At 41.8% G+C, this 13,752-nt stretch overlaps 1 protein-coding gene across 2 annotated transcripts in view; it reads left to right on the forward strand.

The window, feature by feature from the left end:
* The first annotated feature begins 10,158 nt into the window (after window positions 1-10,158).
* Window positions 10,159-13,752, forward strand: part of asap2a (ArfGAP with SH3 domain, ankyrin repeat and PH domain 2a) — a 57,071-nt gene continuing 53,477 nt past the window's right edge. The window contains exon 1 of one of the 2 annotated variants that reach the window (XM_085391903.1): window positions 10,159-10,692. In XM_085391903.1, coding sequence (XP_085248029.1) covers window positions 10,564-10,692 — 129 coding nt within the window. In that variant the 5' untranslated portion in view covers window positions 10,159-10,563. The remainder of the gene's footprint in view (window positions 10,693-13,752) is intronic. The other variant, XM_085391902.1, reaches the window with a different exon arrangement.

Here is a 13,752-nt window from a genome sequence, read left to right on the forward strand (position 1 = left end):
GGGAAAGTTAAAGGAAACACCTGCGTCATCCAAAGGAGTCTTAGCAACTTAACAACTTACTGAAGCTACTAAAACTGTGTGAAAATTATTCTTAAATGACATTAAGTTACACTTCTTATATTACATTAAGTGTTACTTAAACCTGTGCCCAGTGTGTGTGAATGCACACAAGAAGCTACTAAACACATCCCAGACAATGAATGTAAATATTTTTTGCAGGTGTATAGATTAAAGTGGATTTCAAGCATCACATTTTATCAAATACATTTTATCAGCTGTCAGAGGTAGACGAGTCAGCTTGATTTATTATTTTTTCTTCTATTTGTGAAGTTTTTTTTCTCTATTTACTCTAATATAAATACTGGCTCGCTGCCATGCATAATCTTAACTGAGACAATACAGCAGCGTAAATAAGCTCAACCTCTAAAGCAATATTTAATGCACGTGTGTGTGAGTGTGTGTCATGAGGAGTGTTCTTGTTTAAGAGGCTTGTGTTTTTTCTCTCACACGTCTGTTTCCTACACTTGCATGTGTTTTTGCTGGCAGCCTTGGTGGTCTTGTTTGCATCACTCAGTATCATTTTTACCTTGACTTTTGCTTTTAAAACTGTATTTTGCAGTTTTATTTGGAATCAGTCTGACCCCATGGGAGAATGACAAGGCTTTTTTTTTTTTTGTGCTATCGCTTGTGCGTGTCTGCCTGTGAGGATTGGGGATGCTCAATTATTTAACAGTCGCTGGTGTATCATAAGGTTTTCTGAAGCTGCGCATCATACTGGATGCTAAAGGAGTCCATGAAATGTTAAAGAAAAGCTCCATGTGCAAGAAAGAAAACGGCTTGCATAAGAGAGAGCAGAACTGTAACTGTAGTGGGTGTAATGAATTGTCAGTTGATTCATCCACTTAGGAGTGTGTGAGACTGGATGGCATCAGCGCCTTTGTAATTGTCAGGCATTTATTTATACTGAGGCCCTCTGGAGATTGCACCTTCACTACACTATGCTCTCCTGGAACACTCACATACACTTCTTGTACCGCAGCTCTTATGTAATTACCGTTAATCATTCATAACTACACAAAGACAACTGTGCTTTTGTTCTTTACCGATGATATCCAATTAAATTGTGAAAAGAGATGCAGTTTGTTAACTTGACACTGTCATGGCAACGCCGTCCTATTTCTCACTGTGTCTCTCTTACAAACTGATGCTACCTAAAGAGCGTGGAGAAAAGAGGTGGTGAGAAAGAGCAGGGAGAAGCTTTCACTGGGCTATTTAAAAGGTTGTAGCACGATGTGAATGGTGGTGGAGTTAATGGAAGTTCCCACTCACATACTAGGGAGGCCACATGCACATGTATGATAATCCCTGCATTCAGTCTTCTATTTCTGCTACTACTTCTATTTCCAAAAAAACCTTTTCACCACGCTAATATTTGTTTATCAGCAAAGCTGTGCTGAGGCAAAGCTCCTTATTTAGTCAATAGCTCATGTTTTGCACTCATTCTTGCTTCTCAGGAGACATGCAGCCTTTCTCTTTACATATCAGAGAGGAAGTGCCTTTGTGTTTGGGGGTCAGGCCTCACTCCCAAAGCTGGACTAGGCTTCTTGAAATAGAACACAAGTCCACAGAGATGGACTACTACTTTACCACCACAATCGGCAATGTCTGAAGAGCCCGCTCTCTTCCTCACCCCTCCCCTCTCCTCCCTTTCCATTTTGGTTTAGCAGCAATGCCCGCAGACAGCTTACTTGGCACAGGAGAGTGTCGACCGTTTTAATGGTTCTGCAATTCCCAGTGGGAATTTTCTGCAAGCACATTATCATCGTCACTCAAAATAGTCTAGTAGTATAACCTGCGGGAATAAAATGAGCTGTTGTTTAAGTCTGGGGCTGTGTTTTTTAATCGGTGAACAGTGTTATGAGCTTTTACTGACAGATAAATCCTAGCTTTGAGATACTGAAAAACTTTCTGAATAAAAAGGGGAAAAAGGTTGAAATACAATATCAACATAATGCCGCATATTATCCAAATACCAAAAAAAAAATAACAATAAATGAAAGTTGAAAGGTGTTTTTCAGAAAAATAAAAGCTGCAGAGAGGAGAAGAGATTTACTAACACTTCAAATAATTAGAATGGTGTGCCCCAGCTAGACTGCAGAGTGCAAACACACACACATGATTTTCCTACATCAACAATACATTTGGAAACATCTTTTTCCGTCAGAGAAACGGGAGCTCTCCCAGCTCATTGTTTCATTTTCTGCCCACACTCAGCTAAAGGGTGGGGCAGTCGTTCATGTACCCTCACTTACAGTCTGACTTTATGTAGTCTCCTAATGTCTCTCTATTTTTCCCCACTCATCCAGGATTGTAGCCATCTCAACTAATGGAGATAACAAATAGGTGACCGATCTTATCAAGATAGTGGAAGAAGAACAGATTAAGCTCACAATATATGTTCCCAAACTGGTTCTCGGACAGGTTTTTTTTTTCATAGTTTTGTCAATGAATGCATGCAGTGTTCAACTGATGTTTGAAATCCATCATGCAGAATTTCAGCTTGTGATCTTCGACCTAAATTCACTTCATGGCCACAAAGTTCAGAAGCACTGCACAAACCAATGCAGCATGCAAAGTGGAAACACAATAGAGGCTTCAGGGGAGGGGAAGAGTGGGAGTGTAACTGGGAGTGAGCATAGCAGAATTTAAGGAGGCCTGTCAGTTTTCACACATGTCCCTGTAATATTCTGATTTCCATGTCCAAAATCTATTTTCTGAATTCTTTAATGTTCCTCTCCTGTGAAACCACAACTAGCCAAGATACAGGAAGGCAAATCTGTAGTCTAAATCTCCGCAAAGTGCTTTTTAAATTCAAGCCTTCCTTTAAATTGACAACAGCTGTTTTTTTCCCAGTAGGATGAATAAATTAAATTAAACACTAGCAGCATTTTTTTTTTCTTTTAGTTGACTTTTGGCAAGAAAATCAATAAACCAAGAAGATAATGAATCACAGAGAATCAGCTAATGTCAATCACCAAACGTCTTATTTAGACTAACCTCACGGTGATTCATTGTGGATACGTTTAATAACCAAATTGTGGTGGATATAAAAAATCCCAGTGGACTCTAGTATTGATCCGATCCAGAAAAGAGATCACGCTTCTGTTTCCTCCTCGCATTGTCATTCCGCTGCACTTCCTGTCTTTTCACCTGCTGCTGTTGCATTATGCAGGACAACTTCTTCTATGATGACATTTTCCATATGGATAAATAATTCCATCTAGTCGGGAAAATGGATGAAGACGACTGCTGTTTAGGCTCCACTTTGTGAACAATTTCTGATCAGGACCGACAGAATCATTGTGTTGCATGGAATGAACTCACTGGCCTTTCATTAGCCTTCCCAAGGGGATACTTGCAGGTTCACTTCGCTTTATTCTTTCTGTGATACACCATAACTGTAGCATCCACTCCTAATGCACTTTGAACTGACCCGGCATTTTCAGGATTGTGGAATGAATTGCATCTACCCTCCCTGCTGTGAATCCATCAATAGGATCTACAGTGCAACTTCTTTAAATGCCTCAGATGCTCTCACCTTATCCGTTATTGTATCAATGCAGCTTGGGAATTTGCACCATGCCACTTAGGGGGGCTTGCAGGATTTTCTGGGAGGTTCATTTGGTTTCAAGGTGCAGAAGAGTAGCAGATTTAGAGAGAATCTAAAGCCAAGTTTACCCTGTTTTAATTTCAATGGAATTAGTGTGGATGAAACAGTGACATGTAGTTCAAGGCCCTGTTAGCCTAACCTCCCTTGGTAGATGGATGGAGACAATAACAACATACTAAGCGTGCTTGAGTTGGTGGCTGTTACGTTCCCCTGAGGGGTCTAGGCGGGGAGGGGGAAGTAACAAAAGTGACCGGGTCAGAAAAAGGAGTCAGGGAGGCAAAACAGTTAAATAAAACAGTTTTATTGAAGTAATTCAACTAAAGGAGACGGACAAGCCGTTATCACCATAAAAGAAACAAACAAAACTCAGGCGTCAGTCAGTAAGGCAAAAAGTCAAAAGGAAAGCACAGCTCACTAGCTGGGAACCACAATACACTCAGCTCACTAGCTGGGCCCACACAAAATGGCACTCTGGCCCAGAGCTCACCCTGCTCTGGGCTTAAATACCCTTAATTGCTGATGGGAGTCAGCTGTACAGGAGGGAAAGGTGGCACCTCAGGCAGGAGGTAGTGGGACACGCCCACACAGGCACCCTCAGGAGAGAGAGAGGCCCTGCTAGGGCCGTAACAGTGGCAAAGAATGTAACTGTCATGTCTGCAGCCTAATAATGATTACCACCTTAAACTATTTTATCCACTTATACTGATCCATAGCTGGTAATGAATCTGTTTAGTGTAGCATCAGAGGAGGGGTTCATTTTTAATTGTAGATATTTAAAAAAAATAAATAAATAAATCTAAATATCTGCATTGATCACAAGGAGAGTCCACACAGCACGGATATTATGTTTCCTCGACAGGCATGAGGTCTTCTTAGTACACAGCAGCCTGTGTGCCCATCTGCATGTTTTCAACCCAGAGATACGAGGATTGAACTGGTGAGATCGTTCAGAGATCATTATCACTTTTGTGTGTGTGTTTTGTCACATAGTTTAACAGCTAATATCCTGTGGTACGTGTTGGGGATTAGAGGAGAAGAGTAATATGCACAGCCACTGACCTTTTATTAATTCAGAAGTCTCATGTTGCCCCAGGGGACACTGAACAAAATACGACGCTGGTGTCTCCTACACAATGAAACATGACAAAGTGTGCTTTCACTCTGAATGGAGATCTTTCTAAACGGTGCTTTACAATCTGATTCTTATTCACCTATTTGCTTTCTATCAAGAGCAACTTGTGGTTCGTCTTCTTTTCCAGAGATGCTTGTGGCGGCTTGAACTGAACTACCAAGCTGCTCTACCTAGGAAACCTAGAGATGGTGACAGGTTGACAGGATATAATGAAGCACGGGGACACTTGATATACTCAGGCTCACAGAGCCAAATCCTAAGAGGACTCATAATTACTGTAAAAGCCTCTCGCTCCTAATGATGACAGTGAAGCAGCTGCAAAGCCTGAGCTCTTTTCGATCATCACTCAGATGGATGCGCGTGGTGGGGGTTGACTAAAAATGTCATGCAATTATTCGAGAGAACATGATTTCTTGGATGTCCTTCAGGGTGGCAAGGTTAAAACCAGGTCATTCCTCTGTGTGGAGTGCATGAATGTGCTCAGATTTGGATATTAATGGAAAACCCAGTGCTCAAGATTGGAATTACTTATCGATCCCGTGACCTTTTGTGTGTGTTATGAAGTAACATTTCAGTATAGGGTTTATATATTGCAGTCAGCCATACTGGACCAATCCCCACCAGTTAAATGATTTCTGTTATTGATTGAACCACATGTAATTGCTGCTAATACTGATCTTTGACCCTGGTGAGGTTTTCAGCTGACCTGAAGACATAAGATGAAAATAAAGATGCATGACTGTGATTTTTCTTTGTTAAGTACCACCACTGAGCTCTACTAAATAGTTTACAATCAATTTTGAATGTGCTGTGCACTGTAAAATTTGAAAAGTTGGCTTTACTTTAAAAGATATGCACACAGATTGCGTAAAAATATGACTTCAACCTAGCAGGAGCGAAGCAAGAGTGAGTTACAGCTGGAGTAAAACACCTCTGAATTTTGTGTATGCACTTCAGTGTAATCTGCATGTGATGCAAGCATCATCTCTGTGCAGACTCGCCATTCACGAAGACAGTAATGCTCCAGAATTTGTTAATTTGTCAGAAAATCTCAGAGAATCTGTAAGGAAAGGCCGAGTCTGTGGACTGATGGGCCCCCTACTGCTGCTCTCTCACCTCTTGTTCCTTTGCCTTTGCCCTCCCTTCATCTGTTCATCTCCTCCCATTACAGAGTCCAAGTACGTGAGGCCACCGCTCAGGTTCAGCAGGCACTGTCTGATCCGATCTTGCCTATCTGCAGCTGCTTCGTTTGTATAACAAGCTCGTCTTTAATCTAATCTGCAGTCAATGACGCGGTCCATAAGTTCCCCTTAGCGTGGAATATTCTGTTTTATTTGCTCGTGTGTGGAAAAGTTTCAGGTGCAGAATGGTTTTAATTAGCCTGCAGATTATTTGAAACAAAGAAGTCATTCATTCCAAGCTGGAATGTGAGCCTATCCCACCTGCTATACAATCATGATGTCATGGCAGTCCAATTAGGAAAAAGTGACTCCCACTGGAGCCTCAGTCCCCTTCATTACTGCAGTCTGACATGTTGCCTTGTTCCCGCTAACGCTGAAATACCAAATCAGTCGAACTTTGTTGGATATTTGTGGCTCATTTTGACCAAAGAACTGGCTCACTGACACGCCCTGTGCCTTTCTGTGCAGGATACAAATTACAAACATCATTTCCAAGAAGGTCTCTGTGTACAGTATGACATCTGCTTTGGCTATTGTTCTGTCTGCAGCTGTCTGGTTGTGTTTGGTTTCAGTTTTTTACGACTAAATGAACTTTGGTTCCGAAGGAAAGCGAAAATAACGCATTTCACAACAATTCAGTGATTAAAGTGGACATTTTCAGTTCGCTTTCTCAGTAAATCATTTGAAGATCCAACAGCTACAATTCTGACTTGTTACTCAGGGCTGGAAGTTTCTTGCATGCGAACAAGCTCTGCGTTGAGCTGCTGAATGAAGCTTCTGTCCAGATTAATAACGCAGCTGACGGCTTTTTGCTATGACACCCCTTTTCCGTTTGGGCTTTAAACAAATAGAGCTTGACTGTAAAATGGAAACATGGATGATTATACAATACGGTAAAAGTGGACCGTTGATTATTTAAGCAATTTAAACTGGTGTATTTGAACAGGATTTCATATTTCCTCACTGATAAGCCTGCGTGTTCTTCTTCAGGTCCCATAAAATATAAAACATGCTGCTTTTTATTATGTTTCCAAGCCATATCTTCCAGATGACCCTATACACCTGCTTCTCATTGCAGTACTTCAGAAAGAGACGTAGCACTCTCTGTTTAAGGCAGGTGCAACTGAAAATATTAAGTCCGTGGTGAAGAGGAGGGCTGATGTTGTTTGGTTCTGCTGACCTCACTGACAGAGCGGCTCTGTCTCTGGATAGCAGATGTTCCCTGGAAGTGCATGTATTCATTTCATAAGGGAGTCGAGGCCAGCTAGCCCGGTCAGGGTCAGCCTGGGTCTCGGGCTCTTCATTTAGCAGTTTGCCAGGAGATGCTGCAGCACTGAAAGAATGTGTGAACAGTGCCTATTTTGTGATTTAAAGGCTGCCCAGGGTTTTGCCTCTGCCGCCTCTAGACTATTTATACCAGTAGCTGTCCTGCCAGGGCTGAATGAGCTGGGAAACATCATCCCAAAGCCCAGGAGAAATGCAAGCACTCTGGGAGCAAAGGCTGTTGTTTTTTCAAGCTCCTGTTGACAGAAATTCCGGCATGAGAGTAACTCTTCACAGTTTTAGACTGTGCCTAATGATAGAATATTTTATTTTCTGAACTGTATTTTAGTAGATCCAACTTTTTTTTTTTTTTCATTTTTATTCTTGCCTGTAACTTAAAATGCCCATGCTCCATGGGCAAAACAAACATATACTAAACAAACTCTGAAGTGTAGGCAGATAAAAAGATGATAGAAAGCACACCATCAGATTTCCCTCCTTGCACTGATGCTGGTCCTCTTCAAACATAAATCTGGAACTTTTTCCTTTCTTTATCAAAGATGTGGTAGGAGCTGTGACACTATCGAGAGAACAGGAGATCAAAAATGGGTATTTTCCATTTAATCTTCTCATGCAGCACAGTCACATTAACGATGCTCACCTTTAAGCATCAGCATAATCCAAACAATCACATTCAATCCAGTTATTTTAAGTCTTTATTCTCTGATTCACTGAGCCATGATGAGCGGGCTCCTTGAATGAATACTGTACATGCTTTAGCTACTGCTGGAGTATTTTAGGCTCTGTTTGAAATCACAGGCAACATCTGAACAGCAACCCACTGTTACACAAAATAAAATGTTAATGTGCTCCTGCTGTTTAGGTGTTTAGCCGCATATAATTGGATTCAGAGATTATCTTTAGTGATGATCATTCCTTTAAAAGTAACTGTGTTTGTACAGAATAAGAACTGCTTGCTTTATGAGCATTACAGAAATACAGACCTGCAAAAATGACACTCTAAACCGCACTTTGATTATGATAGTGCCGCCAATTTGTTACACCCGGCTGCTTCTCCTCTCTCCACCTTAAAAAAAGAACCAGCAAGCGACTGTACACTCAAAGTGATGCTTTAAAGGTCTGTAGGAAATATTTCGGTAGGCGAAAAAGCTGACTCGTGGAACGCGGACAGTGCACTGAGTTTAGCTAATTTAACACATGACATGTATGTTATATTCTATTGTGCATTTAATACACATATTCTTACTTAACCCTTTATGCCACTTTTGATTATAGGCTAAAAACCCCGCATGTAGTATTATTGGTAGGGTGTTTTGCCACTTTGCAGCCCTTTGGTGATGTCCTCAGGCACTAATTTGTGCAATATCAGTGATGTTCTACATTAACTTATATGTTATGTTTTCCTGCAAGATTTAAAAGTGGCATGTATAAAATTACCATAAAGGCATCAGAGTCATATGTGGACTGAGTACAGCTAGCCTAACAGATACACAATACTGTTGGTGTGCCCTACAGTATTTTTTTTTCCTCAGATATTTTTATTAAAGTTTCTGCATCCATTTTTACAAAAGACCTACAGTATTTTTTGATTGAAATCACAGTTTGTATTACTTTTATCAAATGTAAAGGTTCATATCAACGTGAAAACTGAAGCCCCCCACACTCACTACAGTGTCCAACCTCCTTCTAAACGTCAGTAAGACAAAGGAGCTGATAGTGGACTTCAGCAATAAGCAGGAGAGGAACTACCAGACCCCTGTCATCAGCGAGTGCCCAGTGGAGAGAGTGGACAGCTTCAAATACCTCGGAGTTCACATCACGCAGGACCTGTCATGGTCCTGTCACATCAACACCGTGGTGAAAAAGGCCCGTCAGCGTCTCTACCACCTCAGACGCTTGAGAGACTTCCAACTGCCCTCCAAGGTGCTCAGGAACTTTTACTCCTGCACCATAGAGAGCATCCTGACGGGAAACATCTTAACCTGGTTCGGGAACAGCACCATGCAGGACAGACGAGCTCTACAGAGGGTTGTGCGGTCAGCTGAGCGCACCATCCGCTCCGAGCTCCCTGACCTGCACTCAATCTACAGCAGGCGGTGCTGGACCAAGGCCAGGAAGATCGTGAAGGACCTCAGCCATCCCAACAACAGACTGTTCTCTCTGTTGAGGTCAGGAAAGCGATTCCGCTCCCTGAAGACCAACACAGAGAGACTGAGGAGGAGCTTCTTCCCGCAGGCGATACGGTCTCTCAATCACACCACCACACAGTACTGACCCACACATATGGTTCTTACACACACTGGACATTCTGGACATTGTTTTCACTTCATTACTTAAATCACGCTGCTGTTATTGTGTATATGCTGCTGTTATTGTGTATATATTTATTTATATTTCTTCATACATTCTTATATAGTTCTATATTGTGTATTTTGTTGTACAGTTATTTTATTTTCAACTTTAATTTATATATTTTATCTTATTCTCCCAGTTAAATTTACCCTTCATTCTAATTTGTGTTGTACAGTTATTTCATTTTTAACCTTAATTTATATTTTATTCCTTCCTAGTTAAATTTACCCTTTTTAATTTTTCATATTTATTTCCTATCTTATTCATAGCCTTTTCCTTTTTTGTTTTCTTTAGGTCACGAGCAGTTGTCCAAGCATTTCACTACATATCGTACTGTGTATGACTGTGTACGTGACAAATAAAATTTGAATTTGAATTTGAATTTATATATCACAGAAATCACCTTCCTACTGCGGTGCTATAATTTACAAGCAGCACTGAACGCGGCGTGTCCCCATTGGCTGGTGCGGGTTCATTGAATCCCCTCCTCTACCTTTGTCAGTTCCTTGCGCTCCCGTTGAAACGCCTGGTTGTTGTTTCCCGGGGCTTGGAGGAAGGAGAAGTTACCTCTGCTCTGCTGCAGGTTTTCGGGACACCGAGAGAGGACAGCGGGATCTGCCGAGGAAGCTTTTCTTTCCCCTGTGACCACCCGGCTGGCCGTTAAACTGAATGGAGTAGCGGGATAAAAAGGCAGGAGGGATTTAACCTTATCCATCACCTTGTAAAGCACGGCGCGGTGAGAGCGGCAACGTGCAGCACTGCTGCGCTGGATTGTGTAGGGAGCAAACAAGGGAATAACACAAACAGAGATGGTTTACTACCCGCAGGGACCTTCACACACACCACTGCTGCTACTGCTCCTCTGAACTTTTCAGTCCTAGAAGTGCGCAGACGAGAAGGGGGTTAAGAAAAAGGGGCTCGTTCTTATCAGCAAGAAGGGATTAATGATGCCGGACCAAATTACAGTTGCAGAGTTTGTGGCAGAGACCAATGAAGATTACAAATCGCCGACCGCCTCTAACTTCACCACCAGGATGTCCCAGTGTAGGAATACAGTGGCTTCCCTGGAGGAGGTGAGTGATGGTAGCCCCTTGTTTTGCAAACATAAATGAGTTCTATTCAGATTTTCCAGTATGGCAGGTAGTGACGTAAACGGTTACCACTCACTTACACATCCCTTAACCTTTATATTCACGCTTTGGCAAACTCAGACATCATTAATTAGAGGTTTTTTACTGTTTTGCGTCTACAATGTGCTCTGGTTGTAATTCAGTTTAATTTTAATGTCCAATTAGAGATCAGTCCTCACAGGTTTGCACAGCATTTCCAACATATCTATCCGTAAACCCCCGATTCCCCAAAATGGAAGGAATCTAAAAATGTATAACAGAGGAGGGGTTCTCCTTTCTAAGAGGACTAGACATGCAATAGATGTCTCATGTACAGAGTAAATGAATGAGGTAAATTAGGGGCTGTGAGAGGATTAAAAAAAAAGAGAAAGAAATCAGTCAAATATACACGACTTTTCACTGTTCCTGCACAGAGAGCACTTTGTGTTCTCCTTTAACTTGCAGGTCATCAGGAGGAAGGACACTTCCGCTTTGTTTCCTGACAGCCCTCTGCTGCCTCCCTCCCTCTCTTGTTGTAGTTTCCCTACTTTGTGTACTGTAATGGCAGAGCCTCGCCCTGCCTCCTGGTAAAAATAGAATTTCCCACATGAGTAGCTCCGTTTGTTATGTGTGTTAGTGTGTCGCTGCTTTGTTTGCCGTTGGGTGGCATGTGGAGGGAATGGGGGGTTTAATTCTGGTGTCATTAAGGTAAAAGGTTTTGGAACTGGTGCAGTCATTTTTCCATCCAACACCTTTTTATTTAAAAAAATAAATAAATAAAAATGACAAGATGAGGGAATCTGGTGGCTTAGATAATCCACATATGGGCTCAGTGTCAGCTTAAGCTTCCTGATCCTCCACACCTTGGTGAGGGTTGTGGCTTCATTTTTAACCTGTGTATATATGTGTGTGTGCGTGCATGGAGGACTGAGCCAGGCAGACGGTCACACACCTGCTCTAGCTGACAGGTGCTTCTCCTTGGCATCAGTCACCATTCTGCACATACTTTGCCTCAACCTTTTCATTTATTTATTATTTATTTATTTTGCTGCTGCTCATTTTTTTTTTTTAAAAAATAGCCACTAATCTCCAGTTGGGAAGGATTTTCAGCACTGCTCGAATGTCTTTTCCCGTAGAAGTAAACATAAAAGTATTTTTTTTTTCTCTTCTTAAATAGCAGGTCAGCTGTAATTGGTGGCTTTGTGAGCTTGAATTGTTGGGTTGAGAGACTAATTCAGCAGCTTTGTTTTAGAGTGTTGCTGCCGCTGGAGAGGCGCACAGAGTGGCGTGTTGTTGTTTCACATTGACCTGCCCAAAGCTGAGGCTCAGGGAACACAGGGCCTTATTGTTGGGCCTAGCGGAGCTCGCTCACTTTGGTCTGTTTGACCAATTAAACGCTGCAGTGGAAGGGGAACACTTCCTCTCATTGTCTGCAGGCCTGCCTGGAATTTCAAGCGCATGTACGCAAACATAAACACATTTACATACACATGCGTGCACGAGCACCTGTTAGTGGTGCTCATCTTCCTGGTGGCTCATCTTGGAAAAAACTGACTAGCAGTCAAATGGACAGCGTACTTCACGCATTTAACCTCGAGTATAATAATACACCTGCATACTGTCTAGTCATGAATGCCGGATGAAGATTTTATACTGCTGTTTTCAGCATTATACCGATCGTCGAACCTTGTGCTGATTCTGGCCTTTCTGTTTGCTGTACAAGTGCTCATTTCTTTGCTTTTACCCTTCAGCTGACAGTCGAGGACAGAGCAGCAGTGTACTCTGTGATGCTACAGTGTGTTGGTATATGATTTCAAGTGACACTTGTGAGCTTTGTTTCCCTGTACAAGCTCCACTCGACAAGTAGAGCTTCTCCACTAAAAATGTGTTTTTATAAAATGACCACACTGCTATCATTTGCACAAAAAATGCATTTTATGGTGCAGTAGTGTATCGTGGTATCTCCTGTTCCACTGCTTTAGGAGCTTGCCCCCCATTATAACTTAGCAATGGGTTATTTATTAGTAGAAAGGAATGATTACTAGTCTTAAAACAGTCCTGTTTGCTGTTTGGGAAAATACAGGAGGTTTATCTGCTTTATCCTGTACTGTTTTGGAGATGCAAACTGCTTATAAACCTGGACGCCTCACCTCTTTGGAAGGTTGCATCCAATAATCCGTTTTCCTAATGAAGCGTGTTGTAAAGTACCTGATGGGCTTACAGTCTCAACTTCTTTAAAGACTCTGATCTTTGTTTCTGGCTGTTTATAGAAAAGCTTTAAACATGTTAACCAAAGCGGAGACTGCACCGCTCTGAGAGTTTATGTCAACGGGTGCACATTGTTGTGTAATTATTTCTTTCCAAACTTAATTGCATCTGACAGAATCTTAATTAGGCTAGTAGCTTTAAAGTGCTGGCTATTAGGAGGCCATTCAGAGAGCTTGTGCGCATGTGGGTGCTCGTTTGTAAAAACCACAACAATAAAAAGCTGTTTATCCAGTAAGAGGATATTGGGCTTTGTGTCATGGCCCCCCTCTGTGCTCATGTAAAACACTTGTGCTGACTTTGCTCTGGGCACACTTTTCAGCAGTCGAGATGTAGGATCTGTTTTTCTTTATTCGTAATAGTCTGTAATCGTTTTTTCTCATTCCTTATTTAAAAATATGACACTGAGGCAATCGTTATTATGTCAGCTGTCAGGTTTTTTTTGTTTTTGTTTTTTGTATAACACATACTGTGCATATCAGGAAAAACCATGAGCTCAAGTGGAAAGCAGGACTTGCCCTGAGGGATGATCTGATCCCTGTCTATTGATCACGCTGAAGAGTCATGCACTCAAGGCTCACTCGAGGAGAAACTCATGAGTATGTTTCGCTGAAGTCAGAAATTGGCACACATTGTAGTCGTCTCAGGTCTGTTTTTGCACCTTTTTTTTTTTTCCCTCTTTCAGTTACTAAAGGCTGCCTGGCAGACAGACACCTAAAACAGCTGCAATCAATTGAGTTGCCTCCAGGAACGAATCTC

Source organism: Rhamphochromis longiceps, linkage group LG19 (assembly GCF_057381845.1).
Source record: "Rhamphochromis longiceps isolate RC_006_pf linkage group LG19, R_longiceps_female_GT1.1, whole genome shotgun sequence".
Lineage (NCBI taxonomy): Eukaryota > Metazoa > Chordata > Actinopteri > Cichliformes > Cichlidae > Rhamphochromis > Rhamphochromis longiceps.